Source organism: Theropithecus gelada, chromosome 14, assembly GCF_003255815.1.
Source record: "Theropithecus gelada isolate Dixy chromosome 14, Tgel_1.0, whole genome shotgun sequence".
Lineage (NCBI taxonomy): Eukaryota > Metazoa > Chordata > Mammalia > Primates > Cercopithecidae > Theropithecus > Theropithecus gelada.
Genome location: NC_037682.1, coordinates 14,009,149 through 14,031,838, shown reverse-complemented (window position 1 = coordinate 14,031,838; position 22,690 = coordinate 14,009,149). Strand labels below are relative to the sequence as shown.

The window sequence follows — 22,690 nt, the reverse complement described above, 5'->3', positions numbered from 1 at the left end:
CAGCCCAAGCATCCATCAACAAACAAAATGTGGTGTACATACACAAGGAATACTATTCAGCCTTTAAAAAGGATAAAATCCTGCCATTTCATTTTGTAGGCAATGCTCAGAAAGAGGAAGTAATTTGTCTTAAATTCACATAAACATTTAAGAATTAAGCCAGGCCGGGAGCAGTGGCTCATGCCTGTAATCCCAGCAGTTTGGGAGGCCAAGGCAGGCGGATCATGAGGTCAGGAGATCAAGACTATCCTGGCCAACCTGGTGAAACCCCATCTCTACTGAAAACACAAAAATTAGCCGGGCGTTGTGGTGTGCGCCGGTAGTCCCAGCTACTTGGGAGGCTGAGGCAGGAGAATTGCTTGAACCCAGGGGTGGAGGTTGCAGTGAGCTGAGATTGTGCTACTGTGCTCCAGCCTGGTGACAGAGTGAGACTCTGTCTCAAAAAATAATAATAAAAATAAAAATAGTTTTTAGGTATTTATTTTACCTTTTTCCCCTCTCCGCTTTAATGAGGTACAATCAGATAAACACATTCTAGGGATCTTTTTGCGTACTTAAAGTTTGTTAGGAGACCTTAAATGTTCTCTCCACCACCCAAAAAAAAAAAAAAAAAAAAAAAAAAGATGATTATGTGATCTGATGGGTAGATTAATTATCTGCTTTGTGGTAATGACTCCATAAATACACACGTGTCAAAACATCATGTTGCCCATGGTAAGTATATTAAATTTTTATTTGTGACTCTTCCTTTGAAAGTGGTTTCTCAACAATCATCCTTTCTCTAAGGAACTGAAGAAAGACACCAATCATTTTTATTGCTTATTTTGAACTCATGTGAAGATCTTAGTTACTGAGACCTTTACATGGATTCTGTCATGCGAACTTTCTACCCCAAAGTGGAAACTATGGTCTTCAATTTACAAATGGGAGAACTGCAGTCTTAGAGTTTAAGTGACTTCCTTTCATGGCTTTTTCTACAGCTCTAAATTCAAAACGAGCATGTTGAAAGCATCCACTGTTTCCTTTCACTTCTTCAGATTTCTTTCTCTTCTTCACTGAAGGCATTTTCTTGTTATCTCTTTCTTCTTCAGTATTCCATTTGCAATGGTTCTGGCTAAAACGGGGAGGGAAGGATCTTATTTTTACCACCTTCCTTTTGGCTATTTCCTTCTGACTTCTGCCTCCATCTTCTCTTTCCCCAGTCCCTTCCTTCGCTCCTAAACGTAGACGCTGGAGAGCCGCTGCCCTAGGGCTCAGGTGCCAGCTCTCCCAGCAGAGCGCCTGTGCAGACATTTTCCAGCAGCTGGGCCCCCGCTCATTTCATATTCACAATCTCTGCCCCCACACTATGCTTTGGTCTTGGTGTCTGGCCCTCTTTCTCTTTCCTGTGATCACGTCCCCACTAATGCTCCTGTTTGTAGGACTAGGACCTCGCTTTCCTTGCTGTGAACATTCTTCTCTGTCTCCCAGACTCCCCTGGGGCGTGGATCAGGGGCTGTGCCCTCATTCTGGGCCTTTCTCTCAGGCCTGGCCCTGTGACCTTCATAAGGATTGTGGTTTGAATCTTCACGTTACCTACTTCCTTACTCCCTGTCACTTGGATCTGATCTTTCTATCACCTATTTTAGAACATTTATTTAGGATAAGTGTATAATTTGGCCACTTTTGAAACTGAAAGGAGGCCGGGCGCGATGGCTCATGCCTGTAATCCCAGCACTTTGGGAGGCTGAGGTGGGTGGATCACCTGAGGTCAGGAGTTCGAGACCAGCCTGACCAATATGGTGAAACCCTGTCTCTACTAAAAATACAAAAATTAGCTGGGTGTGGTGGCACATGCCTGTAGTTACAGCTATTCGGGAGGTGGGAACAGTAGAATTGCTTGCAGGAGGTGGAGGTTGCAGTAAGCCAAAATCGCACCATTGCACTCCAGCCTGCGCGACAGAGACACCATCTCAACAAACAAACAAACAACAAAAAACCAAAAAGAAACTGAAAGGAGGGGTTTTAACAATCATATTAGGATAACTGGCACACTTCGGGCTTCACCATTGTACAAAAGAGAGATTTTGCACAGGGCTTTTCCAGTTAAATTTTAGGAAAGCTGGGTAACATTTCTATACCATAGTTTTCTCTACCATAACATTGGGCTAATAGTAATACCTGGGTCCTGGGTTATTGTGAGGATGAAATGAATTAACATATGTAAAACATTTAGAACAGTGACCTGTACGTAGTAATCATTTAATACATTTAAATAATAATTAGCATTATTATTGTATCTGTGATATTGGCAAAGTAACCTCTCTAAGCATGTGAGAATTGAATGTCATCATGCATATAAGGTACATAGCACTGTTGCTGGCACATCATGTAAAAGAAGTACCAGGGTGACCACCTCCCTCCTCCAGATGCTTCTCTGACGGTGTGACTTTATCTCTTCTTGCTATGCAACTAGCTCTGTTCTACCTCCATCCCACAACCTCTTCCCACTTGTAACCCATATTTGTTGCTTGTATTTCCTGTTCCAACAATGTGTTAAGCAACATCTGAAAGCCGGAAGACAGTTACCTCTCACGCCAGTTTCCTAATCATCACTAAGCCCTTGGGAAACGCAATGGATCAGTGAGGCCCCAGATGCAGATGTGATTAGCACACTGGTCAGTCAGGCCGCAAAACATTTTCACCGAGTCCTCTAAAGTGTTGCATAAGGTAAAGATAACGTTAAGTCTGTGGAGGCTTCCGTTATCGGGAAAAGATGCTGTAGCGATTTTTTCTGAGTGTCTTCTACTTGCGACAAACTGGACTTGGGAGGAAAGCAGTCTGCCAAAGCCTGAAGCCTCCAAGGTATAGATTCCCTCTCCATAGACATTCCCCTTTCTTTTGCATCTTTTGTTAAAATGCCTCCCAGTGGACTACTGGGGATGTCTACAAAGGTCTCTGGTTGGTTGCTGTGCAGAGGTTTGGAACATTTAACTGTGAGCATGGCTTCTCTTTAGGATGTGATGATTCCTTTGGAGCCATGATAGAAAGTGTTAGACATAATAATACAGCAATTTCTTTGGGAAAATGTGGGTATGGATACACACACAGGCACACACACAGGCACACACACCTCTTAGATACATTAATCCCACTGGCTGCACCTGAGCTTGTCTGCCAGCTCTGACAATGAGGGGTGGTCTGGATATGCCTGAAGTATGGGGTCTGCAAAGTGCATTTTAGCATAGCTCAGGGGACAGTAGAGTGTAATGATAACTCGAGATGGATTGCCAGGTTCTGATTTTTAGCTTCTCAAATTGCTGGCTGTGTGGGCTTGGGAAAGCTACTTAACTTCTTTGTTCCTCAGCTTCTTCGTCTGTTAGATAGAAAGGATCATAACAGTAGTACCCATTCATCTGCTGTTGTGAGAACTAAATTAGTAAACATGAGTAAAGCCCTAGAACAAATGCCTGCCATATACTAAGAGCTGGAGAGCTGAACTTAACTGGTAGTTTCCTAGAAAGTCTACATTTCTCTGATTTTTTTTTTTGTGACGGAATCTTGCTCTGTTGCCCAGGCTGGAGTGCAGTGGTGCCATCTCAGCTCACTGCAACCTCTGCCTCACGGGTTTAAACAATTCTCCTGCCTCAGCCTCCTGAGTAGCTGGATTACAGGCACGTGCTGTCACAACTGGCTAATTTTTTGTGTTTTTAGTAGAGACAGGGTTTCACCATGTTAGCCAGGATGATCTCAATCTCCCGACCTCATGATCCTCCTGACTGCGTGATCCTCCAGCCTCGGCCTCCCAAAAGTGCTGGGATTACAGGCGTGAGCCACTGCACCTGGACCATTTCTCTGATTTTTTTTTTTTTTAAACAAATAGATAACTGATTTCACCAAATTTTAGAAAACATAGTTTGTTTCACCTGAAGGCTGAAAATTCTCCCTGATTATTTTGATTATTTGAAACAAATCAAGTTAAATAATTTGGTTAGATATTTGCTCCCTTCAGAAATGCTCTTGGAGTTTCTTGGGATGAGAGGCTCCAGTGCTTGCAGAGGTATTTTCCATTATCATTTATCAGGATGGCTACCTGGGACTGGACCGAAAGTCTGGTTACTGATTGAACATGTGTTAACTGCTTGCCATCTGATGATTCTGAGCTAGGCACTGGAGTTGCAGTGATGAGTAGACAACGAGGTAACAGATAAGTATCCAGGCAATTAACGCTCAGGCTGATTAAGTGGTATGAGAAGGAAAGTTGAGGAAATTCTGAGAGCAAACAAAAGGGGTGCATGCTTCTTCCAGACTTGGCCAGGACTAAAAACAATGTCCTGAAAGTATGACATGTGGGCTGAAAATCAGTCTGGAAGGGCCGAGCGCAGTGACTCATGCCTGTAATCCCAGCACTTTGGGAGGCCGAGGTGGGAGGATCACCTGAGGTCAGGAGTTCAAGACCAGCCTGGCCAACATGGTAAAACCCCATCTCTACCAAAAGTACAAAAATTAGCTGGGTGTGGTGGTGCACACCTGTAATCCCAGCTACTTGGGAGGCTGAGGCAGGATAATAGCTTGAACCTGGGAGGCAGAGGCTGCAGTGAGCCAAGATTGGGCCGCTGCACTCCAGCCTGGGAGACAGAGCAAGACTCCATCGCAAAAAAAAAAAAAAAAAAAAAATCAGTCTGGAAGGAGAGCAGAAATTATCCAGGTGAAGCTTGAGGGGACTTGTCTTTCAGGAATAGTGGGATAGCACAGAGGATTGAAGACATTTGTGGACTTGGAACTTCTGAAGGAAGACAAATCAATAAAACAAGGCTGGATGGAATTTTGAGATAGGGAGCGGTGAGGGGTGAGGCAGGAGACACAGGAGAGAGATTATCTGGTCATAAGGCAGCAACACTCTCCATATTGCATGCATCTTAGTTCATTAGATATTTAATCCAAAATACATACAAATTTCCAGGTGGATAAATTTGAAGTCTTGGCTTTTTGGCTATTCTTATTTATACTTCTTGCAGATAATTACATTAGAAACTCATTCATATAGAGTTTGCTTTAAGCTTTATTGATCTTCCCTCGCTCTTGGGTTCTGTGCAGTGTTGAACATGGGAGGTTAAGGGCTCCTTGTCATTTCACATTTATCCATATTTAAATACATAGAGAATGTAATTTAATCTTAGCATGAAAATCAATATTGGTAGGAAACTTTGATGAGGAGTATTGGTAGGAAAATTTTATGACATTTATAATAAATGTTTTATCAGTATTGGTAGAGAACTTTTATGAACTTTTATAGCAATTCCCAGTGTAATAATAAAACATGACCTGACTCTCACTTTAAGTCAGTGCTTAGTAAATCTGTCATCACACTTAAATGAGGGTCATACATGCCCCCAGAACAGAGTATCAGAAAGGTAAACATCCTGAAAGTGGCATGTACTTAGTTTAACAAAAAAATTAAGTTACTAGAAAAATTAATCTGGTATATAGTTTATAACAAAAAGTAGAAATAGGCCGGGCGCGGTGGCTCAAGCCTGTAATCCCAGCACTTTGGGAGGCCGAGACGGGCGGATCACGAGGTCAGGAGATCGAGACCATCCTGGCTGACACGGTGAAACCCCGTCTCTACTAAAAAAAGACAGAAAACTAGCCGGGCGAGGTGGCGGGCGCCTGTAGTCCCAGCTGCTCGGGAGGCTGAGGCAGGAGAATGGCGTGAACCCGGGAGGCGGAGCTTGCAGTGAGCTGAGATCCGGCCACTGCACTCCAGCCTGGGCGGCAGAGCGAGACTCCGCCTCAAAAAAAAAAAAAAAAAAAGTAGAAATTAAGATACAATTCTTTACTTTCTTTTTTTAATTAAAAGCTTTTATTTTAGGTTAGGGATACATGTGCAAGTTCATTATATAGGTAAGTTCGTGTCACAGAGCTGTGTTGTGCAGATTGTCACCCAGGTACTAAGCCTAGTACCCAATAGTTATTTTTCCTGATCTCCTCCCTCCTCTCTCTGATAATCTCCAGTGTGTGTTCCCCTCTATGTGTCCATTTGTTCTTATCATTTAGCTCCCACTTATAAGTGAGAATATGTAGTATTTGGTTTTCTGTTCCTGCATTAGCTTTCTTTTTTTTTTTTTTTTTTTTTTTGAGACGGAGTCTCACTCTGTCACCCAGGCTGGAGTGCAGTGGTCGGATCTCAGCTCACTGCAAGCTCCGCCTCCCGGGTTCACGCCATTCTCCGGCCTCAGCCTCCCGAGTAGCTGGGACTACAGGCGCCCGCCACCTCGCCCGGCTAGTTTTTTTGTATTTCTTAATAGAGACGGGGTTTCACCGTGTTAGCCAGGATGGTCTCGATCTCCTGACCTCGTGATCCGCCCATCTCGGCCTCCCAAAGTGCTGGGATTACAGGCTTGAGCCACCGCGCCCGGCCGTTCCTGCATTAGCTTTCTAAGGATAATGGCTTCCACCTTCATCCATGTTCCTGCAAAAGACATGATCTCATTCCTTTTTATGGCTGCATAGTATTCCATGGTGTGTATGTACCACCCATCCAGTCTACAACTGATGGACATTTAGGTTGATTCTATGTCTTTGCTATTGTGAATAGTGCTGCAATGAACATTCACGTGCATGTGTCTTTATGGTAGAATGATTTGTATTACTATCTTATTCTTAACCCAATCAATAGTTTTGGCAGAATACAGCATCATTTCATGTGTTTATGGTTCATCTCATGCCATGTCCCTCATCACTTACAAAAGCATATAAGCATTTTGCAACTATTTCATGTTGGAGGGTACTATGAATTAGGAAGTTACATTGCCCAACATTCAGAAGCCCAAAGTAAGCATTATGTGTATACTTTAGTGATACATATTTTTTAGCTGTAATGATTGAGGTGGTTGTTTTGTGACTCTTATATACAAACTTGAAGTCCTTTTTGTCAGAAGGCAGAGTATAAGTTAAAAGTTGATACCATCTGTTCATAGGTTAAGAATCCCGTACATTATCAAAGTCAACTCTTCCAATGTTAATATCAAATTAAAAATTACTCCCATTTTTACAGAAGTGAAAACTGAGGTTCCCACTATAAGGCCATGCAACTAGTAAATGATGAAATCTGGATTTGAATTTGGATCTTCCGTAGTGCTTAAACTCTATCATGCTATGTTGATACTCAGAAAGACATCTTCTATATAGTGCTATATAATGTAATGATTTGAAAAATATTGGACCTCAGAGTAGAATGTTTTTAGTAGAATCTGAAATGATTTATAAGCTATATGAGTTTGGGTAAGTTTCTCAATCTCTCTATACCTCAATTTTTTTCATCTGTGAAATGAGAATAATAATAATAATATTATAACAGGATTAAATATATTAATACATTCACAGCATCTAGACAGTGCCTGGCATATAGTAATAAGTACTAAATAAATGATACCTACTATTATTACTGGAATCTGGCTAAAGCCGTTATTCTTATAAAGAGACCACTGCTCAGAGGAACCACATGTCTGGTTGCCCTCGGCTGATTTGAAGAAAGGCAGGGACTATATATCAGTGCATGCAAAATGAGAAAGAAATTGCTCTTTACCATTCCAAAGCTGAGTGAAGTACCAAGGCCTGCTACAATGACCCGATGAGGTCTACTACTCCAAGGCAAGACAGCATTGAATATTGTACAAACTCTGTTACACTGCTCTGGTGTCCCATTTGTGGAGAGTCATCTTAATGTATGGACAGAATTGAACCCTTCTGGAACACTCAAACTTTTAGTAGCTAGTGGAAAAAGGGAAAGCATGAAGCCTTTGGATTTCTTTTCTATTACAGCGATAAACACGTACGATGGCCTCCCACGTAGTCGATAATGCAGAACTGGGGTCAGCCTCTGCCCATGGTACCCCAGGCAGGGAGGCGGGACCAGACCAGCTGAATAATTCTGTCTACCGGCCCATTGATGGATCACAAGATTATCAGAAAGGAAAATTACAAGTTCTTGGGGTAAGTCAGCCTTAGTTTAAACATTGATTTAAGAGGGAAGAAAATAAATACAGTTGACCTGTGAACAATGTGTGTTTGAACTGTGAGGATTCCCTTACATGTGGATTTCTTCCACCTCTGTTTGCCATCCCGAGACAGCAAGAATAACCCCTGCTCTCCCTCTCCTTCCTCAGTCTATTCAACATGAAGAGGATGAGGATGAAGACTTTTATAATAATCTACTTCCACTTAATGAATAGTAAATACATTTTCTCTTTCTTATGATTTCCTTAATAACGTTTTTAGTTTCTCTAGCTTATTGTATATAACATGTCACATGCAAAATAGGTGATAATCGACTGTTTATGTTAATAGTAAGGCTTCTGGTCAACAGTAGGCTATTAGTAGTTAAGTTTTTGGGAAGTCAAAAGTTATATGTGGATTTTCAACCATGAAGGGTGTGGGCATTCCAAACCCCAATGTTGTTCAAGAGCCAACTGTATCATGAGGAAAACCTTGCTTATGCTGAGAAGGAGGAAATTCTGAGTTATTTATAACTGAGTTAATGAAGAATTGGAGAAAAGACAGGGACTTATTACAGGTCTGGGGAGCAGAAATGCAGAGGCATTCTTTAATGGTAGAAAACATCAAGCCTTGGAGAGCATTCCAAGACCCTTCATTTTTGGTTTTCTGCCTTTTGACCAGTCATTTTAGGAGCCTGAGCTCTATGAGGCTTATATTTTATATTTTAAATTTAAAAATTGGGTTGAGAGGCCAGGCACAGTGGCTCATACCTGTAATCCCAGCACTTTGGGAGGCCAAGGTGGGAGGGTCAGGACGAGGTCAGGAGATGGAGACCATCTTGGCCAACACGGTGAAACTGCTTCTTTACTAAAAATACAAAAATTAGCTGGGTGTGGTGGCAGGTGCCTGTAATCCCAGCTACTCGGGAGGCTGAGGCACGAGAATTACTTGAACCCAGGAGGCGAAGTTTGCAGTGAGCCAATATCGCGCCACTGCAGTCCAGCCTGGCAACAGAGCGAGACTCTGTTTTAAAAAGAAAAAAAAAATTGGGTTGAGAGAAAGGCTGAGTACGATATGGTTTATCCTCTGTCTGCCTTCATCAAGTTATGGCCCGAAAGCATGCCGGGAAGAGAGTTTGACTCCGTCTACCTTACCTGCCATGTCTCCTTTACTCTCCTGCCACTTTCCGAGAGGAGTTCATGAGAATGAACAGAAATGTGGGGGAGAGGTGAAGATGAAAGGCTGCCACTGGAATTGGTGCGGATAGTGTGGGACAAAACACTCTTTCAGATAAGCTCTTGTTCTGTTAATTTAGGCTTGACACTTTAACCATTTCAAGCACCGACATCTCCTTGCTGAGAAAAATTAAAATGGTCTATTTTCACTGTCCACTTTAGTATATGACTGTTATGCCTTTTTCCCCTTCTTCTTTCAGGCCATCCAGATCCTGAATGCAGCAATGATTCTGGCTTTCGGTGTCTTTCTGGGTTCCTTGCAATACCTGTTCCACCTCCAAAGGCACTTCTTTTTATTCACCTTCTACACAGGCTACCCATTTTGGGGTGCTCTGTTTGTGAGTATTCATAGTCTCCTGGCTGTGTGTTATTTCTTAGATACCACTGCTGGAGATGTGTTTGATGACAAAAGTATTGTTTGTAGGTTATTGGAAGGTTGCAAGCTGTGGTTTTGATTTGCAATTCTTGAACAACCAATTAGAAACAAGGAACTCTTTTTTTTTTTTTTTTAATTAAATTAATTTATTAATTTATTTTTTGAGACAGTGTCTTGATCTGTTGTCCAGGCTGGAGTGCAGTGGCATGATCTCTGCCCACTGCAACCTCTGCCTCCCCAGTTCAAGTGATTCTCTTGCCTCAGTCTCCCGAGTGGCTGGGATTACAGGCATGCACCACCATGCCCAGCTAATTTTTGTTTTTGTATTTTTAGTAGATATGGGGTTTCACCATGTTTCCCAGGATGGTCTGGAACTCCTGACCACAAGTGGTCCTCCAGGCTTGGCTTTCCAAAATGCTGGATTTGCGAGGCGTGAGCCCTGATGCCCAGCCAAAACCTCTTTCTGATTAAGAGAAATCACATTTACCAAGTACAAATGAAGTTCTAAAAATTATCTTATATCTATGTGCTACATTTACAGATACTTTAAAAATTGAATGAAAAATGGGTATTGATGAATTGCCTTGTGGTGCAGCAGAGAGTCCTGGCTTGAGAGTTAAGAAATTTGTCTGCTGATTACTGTCTCAAAATCGGAAGAATCATTTCCACTATCTGGGTCAACATGTAATCAGAAAAAATAGGGGTGATTTTAAAATGTATTCATTCAGCTTTGATTATTTGATTATTACTTCCCTGATAGTTCAGTTTTTTAAAAGTGAATGATATGTTTGTTGGTCATTTGTATATCTTCTTTTGAGAATTGTCTATTCATGTCCTTAACCCATTTTTTGATGGAATTGTTTGTTTATGTTTTGGTGATTTGTTTGAGTTCACTGCAGATTCTGGATATTAGTCCTTTGTCATATGTATAGATTGTGAAGATAGTCTCCCAGTCTGTGGATTGTCTGTTTACCCTGCTGACTGTTCCTTTTGCTGTGCAAAAGCTCCTTAGTTTAATTAGGTCCCAGCTATTAATCTTTGATTTTATTTCGTTTGTTTTTGGGTTCTTGGTCATGAAATCCTTGTGTAAGCCATTATCCTAAGTGAAGTAACTCAGGAGTGGAAAATCAAACATCTTATGTTCTCACTTATAAGTGGGAGCTAAGCTATGAGGATGCAAAGGCATAAGAATGACACAATGGACTTTGGGGAATCAGGGGGAAAAGGTGGGAAGGAGGTAAGGGATAAAAGGCTACAAATTGTGTGCAGTGTATACTGTCTGGGTGGTGGGTACACCAAAATCTCACAAATTACCACTAAAGAACTTATCCATGTAACCAAACACCACCTGTTCCCCAATAACGTATGGAAATTAAAAAAAATAAAAAAAAATAAGATGAATAAAACTCATTGCATGGAAAGACAAAATAAATGAATAAATAAATAAAATGAGCAACATCAAGTACAATTTTGCGTCCTAGGATGTGAATTTTAAAAAGGAGGTTTGTATGACTGTTGCTGGATATCTGCTAATTGAGGGAGGGCCAAGAAGAAAATGGTTGAGACTTAATATTCCTTTATCTGTTTTACTTCCTATGTTCAAACAGTTTTGTAGTTCAGGAACCTTGTCTGTTGTAGCAGGGAGAAAACCCACAAGAACATGGGTAAGTAGCACTTCCGCTTTCTCTATGATCAGAGGAGTGGAAATATGTTATGCATAAATGGTAGGAGAGTAGGGGTCCATGAATACAACTGAGACACTGAGTATCATTTACTGCACGAAAAATTAGTTTTCTTAACGTATTCAGATGGTAGGTAAACAGAAGATCACATACATTGTGAGGATGCATTCCTAGGATGCTTGCTCTGAATATTGGTGAACCTGAAGTTTAGAAAAAGTCTTATTGATTTTTATGTGTTGTCACGTTTGACCAATTCTACTTATTCGGAAGTAAGAACTCCCACCACTAACTAGTTTCACAACTGAAAGTCCAAACTTCTATTCCTAAACAACTGCTAAGTCTCTATGATGTGTTCTTAGTGAGTCATGTAGCCACTGATACTCCACTTTCCTACTCCATTCATTCACTTTCCCTCCTCCATGGATAGCTATTTTACCATTTTATTCTGTCCTCAAACACCAATCCTGCTTCTCTCATCCGTACTCTCTGCTGATGATGTTTCTGTCTCTTCTGAGAAAACTGAAGCCATTAGAAGATAATTTTCAGACCTCCACTACTTAATGGACTAGATCTATACCAATATATTTTTTCTTTTAGCCTCTTACCATAGGAAAATTTTGTGATTTTCTTTAAAGCTGATCTCCCTACTTGAGTATAAGATTCCATTCTTTTTTTCCCCATACAAGTGCATCAATTTAATTTGTGTCTCTCGCTATATATATACATTTTGACAGAGTCTCACTCTGTCACCCAGGTGGGAGTGCAGTGGTGTGGTCATAGCTCACTACAGCCTCCACCTTCTGGGACTCATGTGATCCTCCCACCTCAGCCTCTTGCATAGCTGGGACTACAGGTGTTTGCCACCATGCCTGGCTAATTTTTATCTTTTTTTTTTTGGTAGAGACAGGATCTTGCCATGTTGCCCAGGCTGGTCTCAAAATCCTGGGCTCAAGCAGTCCTCCTGCCTCAGCCTCCCAAAAGGCTGGGGTTACAGGCACGAGTTACCTTGCCCAGTCTTTAATCAGCATGTAAACATCCAGTTACTGTTCTCAACATAAAAACAAAACAAAACAAGAAAACCTTGACATTATTTCTCTCTGCTAGGGACAGGCACCATTCATATTTCTTTCTGTAGTTAAACTCCTTCAAAGGAATCATCATGTTCTTTCTCTAATTTGTATCTACCGGTTTCAATTAAACCCACTTCAGTAAGGCTTCATTTTATTCCCTACTATCTTCTGTAACCGCTGTCTTTAAGACCACTGAAAACTTCCACCCTGCTAAAACAATGGTCAACTCTTGATCCTCATCTAACTTAACCTATGAGTAGCATTTAGCATAGTTAGTCTCCCACTCCTCCCTCCAGGAATTTCCTCACTTGGCTTCCAGCATACATTGCTTGGCTGGTTTTCCTCCCATCTTTTGGTTTTTCCATCTCAGTCTCCTTTCCTGGTTCCTCTCCTCCTCTCTGACCTTTTAATGTTCTGGTCCCCAGAGCTGAATTCTTTGCCACCTACTCTTCTCAATCTACATGTACTTCTTCTGTGATCTTACACATCCTTATGACTTCATATAACATCTATATGCCCACAACTCTGAAATAAGTATTTCCAGCCCAGATGTCTCTCCTGATCATCAGACTGGCATGTAAATATCCAAAACTCAACTCCCAGTCTTCTTCCTCAAACCTTCTCCTCATGTCAGTTGATGGGAACATCATCCTTCTAGATTCCCAGACCAAACACCTTAGAATAACCCTGAGTCTTCTTTCTTTCACAATCCTGAATCCTACTTTTCAGCAAATAATGCTGGCTCTACTTTCTTTTTTTTTCTTTTTTTTTTTTTTTGAGACGGAGTCTCGCTCTGTCGCCTGGGCTGGAGTGCAGTGGCCGGATCTCAGCTCACTGCAAGCTCCGCCTCCCGGGTTCACGCCATTCTCCTGCCTCAGCCTCCCGAGTAGCTGGGACTACAGGCGCCCGCCACCTCGCCCGGCTAGTTTTTGTATTTTTTAGTAGAGAAGGGGTTTCACCGTGTTAGCCAGGATGGTCTCGATCTCTTGACCTCGTGATCCGCCCGTCTCGGCCTCCCAAAGTGCTGGGATTACAGGCTTGAGCCACCGCGCCCGGCCCAGCTCTACTTTCAAGCTATTAATATATCCGATTTTGACCTTTTCTCATCTTTCTATTGATGACATTTCATCCAATCCACCTTGTCTCTCCTAATCGGGCTTCTAGCTTTTATCATTGAACTTCTCTTTGCCTTGCTGGAAACAGTGATCCCTTGAAACCATAAAGCCAAGTATGTCATTTATTTGCTCCAAATCCTTCATTGGCTTTGTATTTTTCTTAGAGTTAGAAACAAGGTTCTTTTCATGATCTGCAGAGCCCTACATGTTTTGGTTCTCGGTTAACTTTCCTTCTTCTTCATTTCCTAATATTGCCTTCGTGCCTCCAACACCCTTGGCCCCCTTGCTTCCCTAGAAGATTCTGGCCTCAGGACTTTGAGTGTTTCCCTAATTGCAAGGATATTCCCCCAGATAGACTCTTGGCTGGCACCCACAGCTCTTTCATGCCTCTCCCCAGTGTCATTTCTGTTTAATATCAAGAACCCCCGCTCCTCTCTTTGGATTCCCAGATTCTCCTTATCCCATTCTGTTAGCCCCTAGTACTTAATCATTTTCAAAAATATTATGTAATTTACCTATTGGTATGTTTACTGTTCTCTTTGTTTTTATTGCCAGAATGTAAGCTCCATGGAGGGTGGGGGACAAAAATCTTTCTTTGGTCATTGATGTTTGCCTGGCATCTAGGATATCAATGGGTGTGTAAACGATATTCAATTAATGTTTGTTTCAATGACTTGTTGCCAAAGGAATGAAGTATGTGCTGCATATATTAATTGAAAATTCTTATTCTTTTTTAGATACAAAGCAGTTTTGGAATGAACATTGCCAGTGCTACAATTACACTAGTGGGGATTGTTTATCTCTCAATAAATTTAGCAGTTAATATCCAGTTATTAAAGAGTTGTCAGTCTTCAATGTCACCGGATCTATGCAATTACATGGGCTCCATATCAAATGTATGTTTTTGAAAAATGTGTATAATTATAAAACATTTCAAACAATCCAGAATGTACAGAAAAATAATATATCAGGTACCGTGCTGCCATAATTTGAATTTTTTTTGTTTGTTTGTTTGAGATGGAGTCTCGCTCTGTCGCCCAGGCTGGAGTGCAGTGGCCAGATCTCAGCTCACTGCAAGCTTCGCCTCCCGGGTTCACACCATTCTCCTGCCTCAGCCTCCCCTGTAGCTGGGGCTAGAGGCACCTGCCACCTCGCCCGGCTAATTTTTTGTATTTTTTTAGTAGAAACGGGGTTTCACTGTGTTAGCCAGGATGGTCTTGATCTCCTGACCTCAGGATCTGCCCGCCTCAGCCTCCCAAAATGCTGGGATTACGGGCGTGAGCCACCGCGCCCGGCCCATAATTTGAATCTTAGGTCTGCCGCCTGTTTGCTTTATAATGAAGGTCAAATTAGATAATCCCTTGAGTTTTCTCACTTTTGAAATGAGATAACAATAGTACCCATCTCATAGGATTGATGTGAGTATTTAATAAGTTAACATATGATAAGCAATTAAAACAAGGCTTAGCGTATCATGTTACACAATTATTAATATTACTATGACTACTACTATTACACTCCCCAGAGAGATTTTTTTTTAAGTTTCATTTCATAGCTCCTTGCTTAATAAAACAAACTTGAGAGATTTACAACTTTCTCTGCAATCTGGAATGTTCAAATAATGACTTGAAGTTTTGAAGGACTGCACTTTAGAATGAAATGAACATGGTGTTTTCAAAGGAAAGCTTTTTATTAATCTTACCAATTTTTTAAAAATTTGTGTTTCAGAATTCTTCCTCTTCCGAGGTCTACTTAGAAGTTAATATTTTCCTTTGGAATTATCCATTTCATCCCAATGATCTATGAACCGTTAATTACAGACCCACTGCTAAGCTTCCTGTTTCCTTTTTTTTATTATTATTATACTCTAAGTTCTAGGGTACATGTGCCCAACGTGCAGGTTTTTTACATGTGTATACATGTGCCGTGTTGGTGTGCTGCACCCATTAACTCGTCATTTACATTAGGTATTTCTCTTAATGCTATCCCTCCCCCATCCCCACACCCCAAGACAGGCCCAGTGTATGATGTTCACTGCCTTGTGTACAAGTGTTCTCATTGTTCAATTCCCACCTATGAGTGAGACACTACTTATGGAAGTTTGTGTTCTCATTTTCTTTATTATATTTTTAATGATCTAAATTTATATTTGTCAGAGTCTGATTTTTCTGTGAATTTGGTGGTATTTTTCCTCCAGGGATATATTGTTTGGTTGCTTCTGGGTGCCTCAGGAATAATGGTAGAATCACTAGCCCAATAATTTTATTTTGTGTTTATATCAGCGTAGTGTTTTAGTTTCTAGGGATAATGTAAATGCCTAAACCCCTAAGAAGTGCTACTAATGAAATCGTGGAAGAGTCATTTTTGTTCATTTTCCTAAACTGCCTACTCCTCTCCTTAGTTTACTACTGTTCAAATTGGAAGATGTTAGTGATAGTGTCAGAATTTTGTTTCTACAGCTTCTTCCCCCTGTAGCTACTTCACATGGGTTGACATAGAAATGTGACACATCTTTCTCTTCAGAGAAAATGTTTTCATGCTTTTAGATTGAGATACTATCTCTTCTACAGTATTATGTGTGTTTGTGTCTTTAATTTATGGTTCACTTTGTTCCACTTTATGGGAGGGAGATGTTGTAGTCTGGTTTCCTGCTGACATTTTTTTTTCCTCTGGATGTTGCCACTGGGTTTGATATAAGGCATCATATCCCCTAGGGCATGGTGTCTCTACTGCTGATTCTCACCTCGCTGGAATTGTGCGTAACCACCTCTACCTTCGCCATGTTGTGCAAAGCAAACTGCTGTAATTCAAGAGAGGTGAGATTTTTCAAATGAGTAATCATCCACATGGTCTCAAAGCCTCCCTGTAGGGTTTGAAGCTGTTTCTGACTCTTAGAAATAAACTTTTATGTGGTAATGACTTGTGGAGTTCCTGGAATTAGAGATTTATGAATTTTAGAGGTAGAATGAAGGGTAGAAAAGAATTTAGATGTGAAAATGCAAGAGGAAATACTGTACTTAATATATGAATATACTTTCTTATACAGTTGGAATTAAGTGAAATTATTTTCTTATAACTTGTGACTTTCTACTTGTAGGACCTAGGGAAAATTAATAATTCTTTCTAAATTTTAGATATATTAACTGTAAGATGAAAATAATATTTTCATTCTCTTCTAATGTTTGTTATGAGGACTGTGTATATAATCTTTACAGCATCTGGCACAGTAATCATCAATGAATGGATTTTTTATTGTTGATGATTATGATGATAACAGGAAAGGATGGGAGAAGAAGGAGATAATGATCCTGTTCTTGGACATTAATGTTGTTTTATTTTCTAGGACATTTCCTCACCTCCCAATTCTGTGGAATCAAGAATACCTCCTTATGAAAATAATTCTGAGAGCATGAATATTTGACCTTAAATCTCCAGTGACTCAGAGCTTCACCCACAAACTCGGGAGAACGTGAGCCTGTCTCTAAAGCTCAATCCTTCTATCACGGCACCAATCACAAGAACCTTGGATGACTCTATCCTTTCTCTCCTAACTATAAATCCTATTTGTGTGTTGTGGGTATGGAAGGACAGATACATTTCTTTAGGCATTCTTGGATATTTGTAACTTCTATGATCATTACTCCAAAGTTGTTTCCAGAAATTGCTTCTATTTCTTCTTACCCACCTACTCCATTGCTTTATGAGGTTTAAGGAAGGAAGGCAGTATAATCACTATTTAATATATTTTTTCTAAAATCCAACTTCTGACCACCCAGTCGGAAGACAAAGGAGACATTTTTTCCATTACAGAGAAATGCTTTTTGACTTTAACATCAGCATTACAAAAAGTGTCAAATAGAAAATTACCATCATTATCATTAAAATATTTTCACTTTTTATTTGATGAATGAAATTTATTTGAAATTAGTTAATTAAATAAATTTAAAAATTTATTTGAAAAAAATTTTCATTAAAATAAATTTGAGATGAGAGGGTTAAGGCTCAGGGATTTTATTTTATTTCAGTGAACTGCTGGAACTCACACATGCCCTGATATGTAAATGATGATTTATGTTGGTGAGTCTGACAGCAAGCCCAAATGTGTTCTTCAAAGGACAATGGGAAACTGTAAAGTAGAGAAGTAAAGAACAAGGCCTTTAGAATCTGCCACATCTGGGTTCAAATTCTGAAACCATCACTTATTACCTATATGAACATGGGCAAGTTACCTAATCTCTTTGACCTAGTTTTCCTCATCTGTAAAATAGATGTAATAATAACAACTACTTGGTGAGTTGCTATGAGGGTTAAATGAAAATAAAAAGAAAATGTGATACAGCACCACAGGTACTGTATCACCACAGGTACATTATCACTACGCTAATAATGTTGCTGTTGTGGTTAGTCTTGCTGTTGCTGGTAAAAGCTAAGGTGGGATTGTGGTCAGATGTGCTGGAGAGAGAACAGTGGAAACCTTACTTACACTTCCATTGTGGCTCCTGGTATAACCTCCAACAACTCCAATAGCCATCTTTTCAAGGTGGCAATGTGGCATGAAAACTTCCCTCAGTTCCTCGTTTATAAATCTGCTAAAGCACTTATATTTCTTATTCATACATAGTCAAGATAAATAAAATGTATGAATAAGAAATATAAGCACTTATTGTGTGCATAAATTTATACCCATAATTTACTCTTAGCTACTTGTATATCATATGTGCAGAGGTTCTTCTCTACTTCTTGGCTACTTATATAATAAATATTTCTTTATTTTTTAATCCATTCTGCAGCGGGATAATTAAGGAATCAGAGAGACCGAGGGGTTGAGGAGGAATTATTTAATTATTTAGGTACACCCACCCAGTCGGATTTACATCCAAAGGACTGAGCCCCAAACAAAGAGTCCGGTTACCTTTTAAGCATTTTGTGGGGCCGGGGGAGATCTGTGCAGGTGGAAGCATATTACAGAAGCGAGAAACAAAGACAGTTATTCAATTAAGACATGTATTACATTATTTCTTACTTTTCAAGGAAAAACATGTTTTACGACTTATCTGCCTAGTGACCTTGCAACTGCACAGCTAGAGAAACAGTTTTCACAATGCCTGGGAAAGGGAGAGATAAGGCTCACTAGTCACAGAAAAACAGGCAGTTGATTTTAAAGGACTCCAGCTCTTTCTCTTCTTCAGGGGGAACTGGCTTTTCTCACATACAACTGAGTTTTTGCTTACACATTCTTTAATTTATTTTAATTCCTGTTCCAATTCAACAATCATTTAGGGAGTGCCTACTATGCATCATGTATTGTGCTAAGAGCTTGGCATACAATAGAGAATGATGCATAATCTCTGCTCTTAAATTGTTTGTAGTGGGAGATACAGACCCCTAGAAACACACAACGGCTCTGATAGGAAGAGTATAGGAATCTTGAGAAGCACGTAGGACGAGCTTCTAAACCAGGTTAGAAGACATGTCAGTGATAACTTTTCAGAATACTTTTCTTCTTTACTGAGATCTTAAAGATAACTGAGAGTTAACAGGATGGAAGAAAAGAGGATACATTCAAAGGCCTTTAGGTTAGAAAAAATTTTGAATATTCAAAGAATAAACTAGAGACTTTACTGGGTCTAACTTCAGTGTATAATGGGCAGATGGAAAAATAAAAGTTTGGAGAGAGGTGTACATCACAAGAGATTATAAAATGACAACTCTGAGTTTTAAGAAGCAATTGAAAATGTATGCAGGTTCCACGTGCAGTGGCTCATGCCTGTGATCCCAGCAATTTGGGAGGTCGAGATGGGATCAGGAGTTTGAGACCAGCTTGGCCAACATGGTGAAAACCCATCTCTACTAAAAATACACAAATTAGCTGGGTGTGGTGAAACACGCCTGTAGTCCCAGCTACTCAGGAGGCTGAGGCAGGAGAATTGCTTGAACCTGGGAGGCAGAGTTCGCAGTGAACTGATATTGCGCCACTGCACTCCAGCCTGGGCAAGAGTGAGACTCCATTTCAAAAAAAAAAATTTTACACAGGAATGTCCTGAGACTGACTTCTATTGGTTTGTGGAAGTCAGTTTTAAATTTTCAGGGTGCACAGGTCAACATAATTTGGGTAGCTTGAAGTTAGCTCTGATGGGAGGATTTACACCACAGAGATGGGGAAAACCACAAGTTTCAGCATTCCTGTGTAGATTTTGCCTGCAGCAAATACTACTGTGTTGTTCAAAAGCTGATTTTGTTTCCCTCATTTCTCCTTTATTTATCATTTAAATGTTTCAGTAAGGAAGATTTGTGTCTTCTCTCATTTGTTTATTAAAGCATTTATATCGTTATGTACTCATGAATATTTATATTATTCTTTTGGTTATGAGCAATATTTATTTTGTTTCTCAAAGTTTTCCAGCTTTGGCCATTGGGAGCTGAGTTGGCTCCTGTGTAGTTTTGACATGCTCCACCCCACCCTCCCCTTTTTAGCACTTTCATATTTTCTGGAACTACAAGATTCTTCATGTTATTTTACCTGCTGCAGACTTAGAATTTTCATTTCTTCAGGGAGCCCTGGTTTCTTTATTTAGAGAACTATGTTTAGAAAACCTGACCTGGGGGCAAGATATGCTCATTGCTACTGTATGTCACTGCTTTTAGGCCTGTCAGGTCTCTGAGCCCAAGCCAAGCCATCGCGTCCCCTGTGCACGTATATGCCCAGATGGCCTGAAGTAACTGAAGAATCACAAAAGAAGTGAAAATGCCCTGCCCCGCCTTAACTGATGACATTCCACCACAAAAGAAGTGAAAATGGCCGGTCCTTGCCTTAAGTGATGACATGACCTTGTGAAAGTCCTTTTCCTGGCTCATCCTGGCTCAAAAACTCCCCCACTGAGCACTTTGTGACCCCCCCCCCACCCCCCACCCCCGCTCCTGCCTGCCAGAGAGCAATCCCCCTTTGACTGTAATTTTCCTTTACCTACCCAAATCCTATAAAACGGCCCCACCCTTATCTCCCTTCGCTGACTCTCTTTTCGGACTCAGCCCGCCTGCACCCAGGTGATTAAACAGCTTTATTGCTCACACAAAGCTTGTTTGGTGGTCTCTTCACATGGATGTGCATGACAAGGCCCTCTTAGGGGACAAAGCTAAGAAATATATGCAAGTACACTACCCATGCACGCACATATCTATATTTATTACCATATGTATGTATGTATCTATCCATCACTCTCTCTTTCTATCATGAATTCCTACTGATAAATTCTACTCAAATATGGTCACACAGGGTCCATTCTAGCAACCTCCCAACCTTGCTTATTTATAACCTATTTTCTGAATATGTAAATCTGGCAACAATTTCCACAATTTATTTCCTTACCTGTTTAATGTTAGTACACATGTAAATTCATTTCAGAATTGCTAACCAGTATTTTTGTAAGAAATAAATTTACCACCTAGAGTACACTGTTTGTGTATAGTTCTTTTTATCCTCAGCTTTAAGGTATGCAGTCAAAGTAGTTGTTTTTTATAAATACTTAGGCCAGCTCCTTTTAACCTCTACCTCTTTCAATGAGGTTGGCATGCATTTCTAAAGTTGTTTAATTTATTTTTCACAGCTTAAATTTCACCCTGCATTCCACAGGTATCTTGGTTAATTTTTATTTTAAAGTAACATACAGTAAAGTTCATTATTTGCAAAACACCATTTTATCAGTTTTAACAAAACATAGAGTTATGTATTCACAGTACCATACAAAGCCGTTTCATCATCCTAAGAGTTCCCTTCTGTAATCTCTTACAACAACAGTGTAAAGTTGGACAATAAACTTCTCTCCCCACCCCAAACTCTGGTAACAACAAAACTATTTTCCATATGAATAGATATACAGATACAGTCTTTTCATATGATATTCTGGAAAAGATTATGTCTATATATCTATTCATATGGAGGCAGTAGGGTGAGAAGAAGTGAAGGCAGAAATCCAGTCATGAAGGGTATAGTGGGCCAATTAAGACTGAATCTTTCATAAAGCAATGGGTGTTATTGAATGGATTTCAGAGGATGGTGATACTACTAATAATGCAAATTTGAAAGGTCACTATGGCTGCATTATGAATAACAGTTTTGAGAGGGCTGGTACATAAGTGAATATGTAAAAAAGAAACCCAGTAAGAATGGTATTAACAGTGTAAAGTTGGACAATAATATGAGCTTGGAATCCAACAAGTATACAAAATCAAGACAGTTTTAGAATTGGGAAAATTTGAGACTAAAATGATGGTGTTAGGAAAGCTAGATATCTACATGGAAAAAAGTGATATTGGACCCTTATACCATTTACATAAATTAACTCAAAATGAATTAGAGACTTAAATGTAAGATCTGAGACGATGAAAATTCTAAAAGAAAACCTAGGGAAATCTCCTTGACATTGGTCTTGGCAATAATTTTTTTGATAAGACACCAAAAGCACAGATGACAAAAGCAAAAATAAATAAGTGGAGTCACATCAAACTAAAAAGTTTCTGCATAGCAAAGGAAACTAACAAATGAAAAGTCAATATATAGAATGGGAGAAAATATTTGCAAGCCATTTATCTGATAAAAGGTAAATATGCAAAATATGTAAGGAATTGCTACAATTCAGAAGAAAAAAACCACATAACCTTATTTTTAAAAATGGGCAAATGACCTGAACAGGCATTTTTCTAAAGAAGACATACACATGGCCAACAGCTATATAAAACATGCTGAACATTACTAATTACTAGAGAAATACAAATCAAAACTATAATGAGCTATCACCTCACAGCTGTTAGAACAGCTATTATCAAAAAGGCCAAAGATAGCAAGTGTTGACCAAGGTATAGAGAAAAGCAAACCCTTGTACACTGTTGGTAGGAACATAAATTGGTACAGCCATAGGGAAAACAGTATGGGGCTTTCTTAAAAGTTAAAAATAGGTCCAGCAATCCCGCTTCTGGTATATATCCAAAGGAACTGAAATCAGTGTGCTCAAGAGATACCTGCACTGCCATGTTCATTGCAGCAATATTTACAATGGCCAAGATATGAAAACATCCTAACTATCTGTGGACAGATAAATAGATAAAGAAAATGTGGAATACATATATAGTGGAATATATTTTTTAGTGATAAAAAGGAAGGAAATCCTTCCATTTGTGACAACACGAATGGAACTGGAAGTCATTATGCTAAGTGAAATAAGCTAGGCGCAGAAAAGCA

General features: G+C 39.9%; 1 protein-coding gene across 4 annotated transcripts; it reads left to right on the top strand.

Annotated features, from left to right (window-relative positions):
- The first annotated feature begins 2,696 nt into the window (after positions 1-2,696).
- On the top strand, positions 2,697-22,596 carry MS4A3 (membrane spanning 4-domains A3). 4 transcript variants are annotated; one of them, XM_025357089.1, is made up of 7 exons: positions 2,770-2,844; positions 7,804-7,974; positions 9,413-9,550; positions 11,196-11,252; positions 14,193-14,351; positions 16,170-16,271; positions 16,799-17,353. In XM_025357089.1, the coding sequence occupies exons 2-7, from the start codon at positions 7,819-7,821 to the stop codon at positions 16,874-16,876; spliced, it is 690 nt and encodes a 229-aa protein (XP_025212874.1). In that variant the 5' UTR covers positions 2,770-2,844; positions 7,804-7,818; the 3' UTR covers positions 16,877-17,353. The 4 variants fall into 4 exon arrangements, 3 of the variants coding, with proteins under 3 accessions (XP_025212876.1, XP_025212874.1, XP_025212875.1); XR_003115646.1 differs by lacking the exons at positions 7,804-7,974; positions 9,413-9,550 and adding an exon at positions 22,581-22,596 and having other exon boundaries at positions 2,697-2,844; positions 16,799-17,028; XM_025357091.1 differs by lacking the exons at positions 7,804-7,974; positions 9,413-9,550 and having other exon boundaries at positions 2,718-2,844.
- Positions 22,597-22,690: the final 94 nt, after the last annotated feature.

Excerpts from the sequence above, each read along its gene's own strand:
- MS4A3 (XM_025357089.1), top strand. The coding sequence starts at position 7,819 with ATGGCCTCCCACGTAGTCGATAATGCAGAACTGGGGTCAGCCTCTGCC. Across the intron at positions 9,551-11,195 it reads CATTTTGGGGTGCTCTGTTT|TTTTGTAGTTCAGGAACCTT; the intron begins GTGAGTATTCAT and ends ATGTTCAAACAG. Across the intron at positions 14,352-16,169 it reads ACATGGGCTCCATATCAAAT|GGCATGGTGTCTCTACTGCT; the intron begins GTATGTTTTTGA and ends CATATCCCCTAG.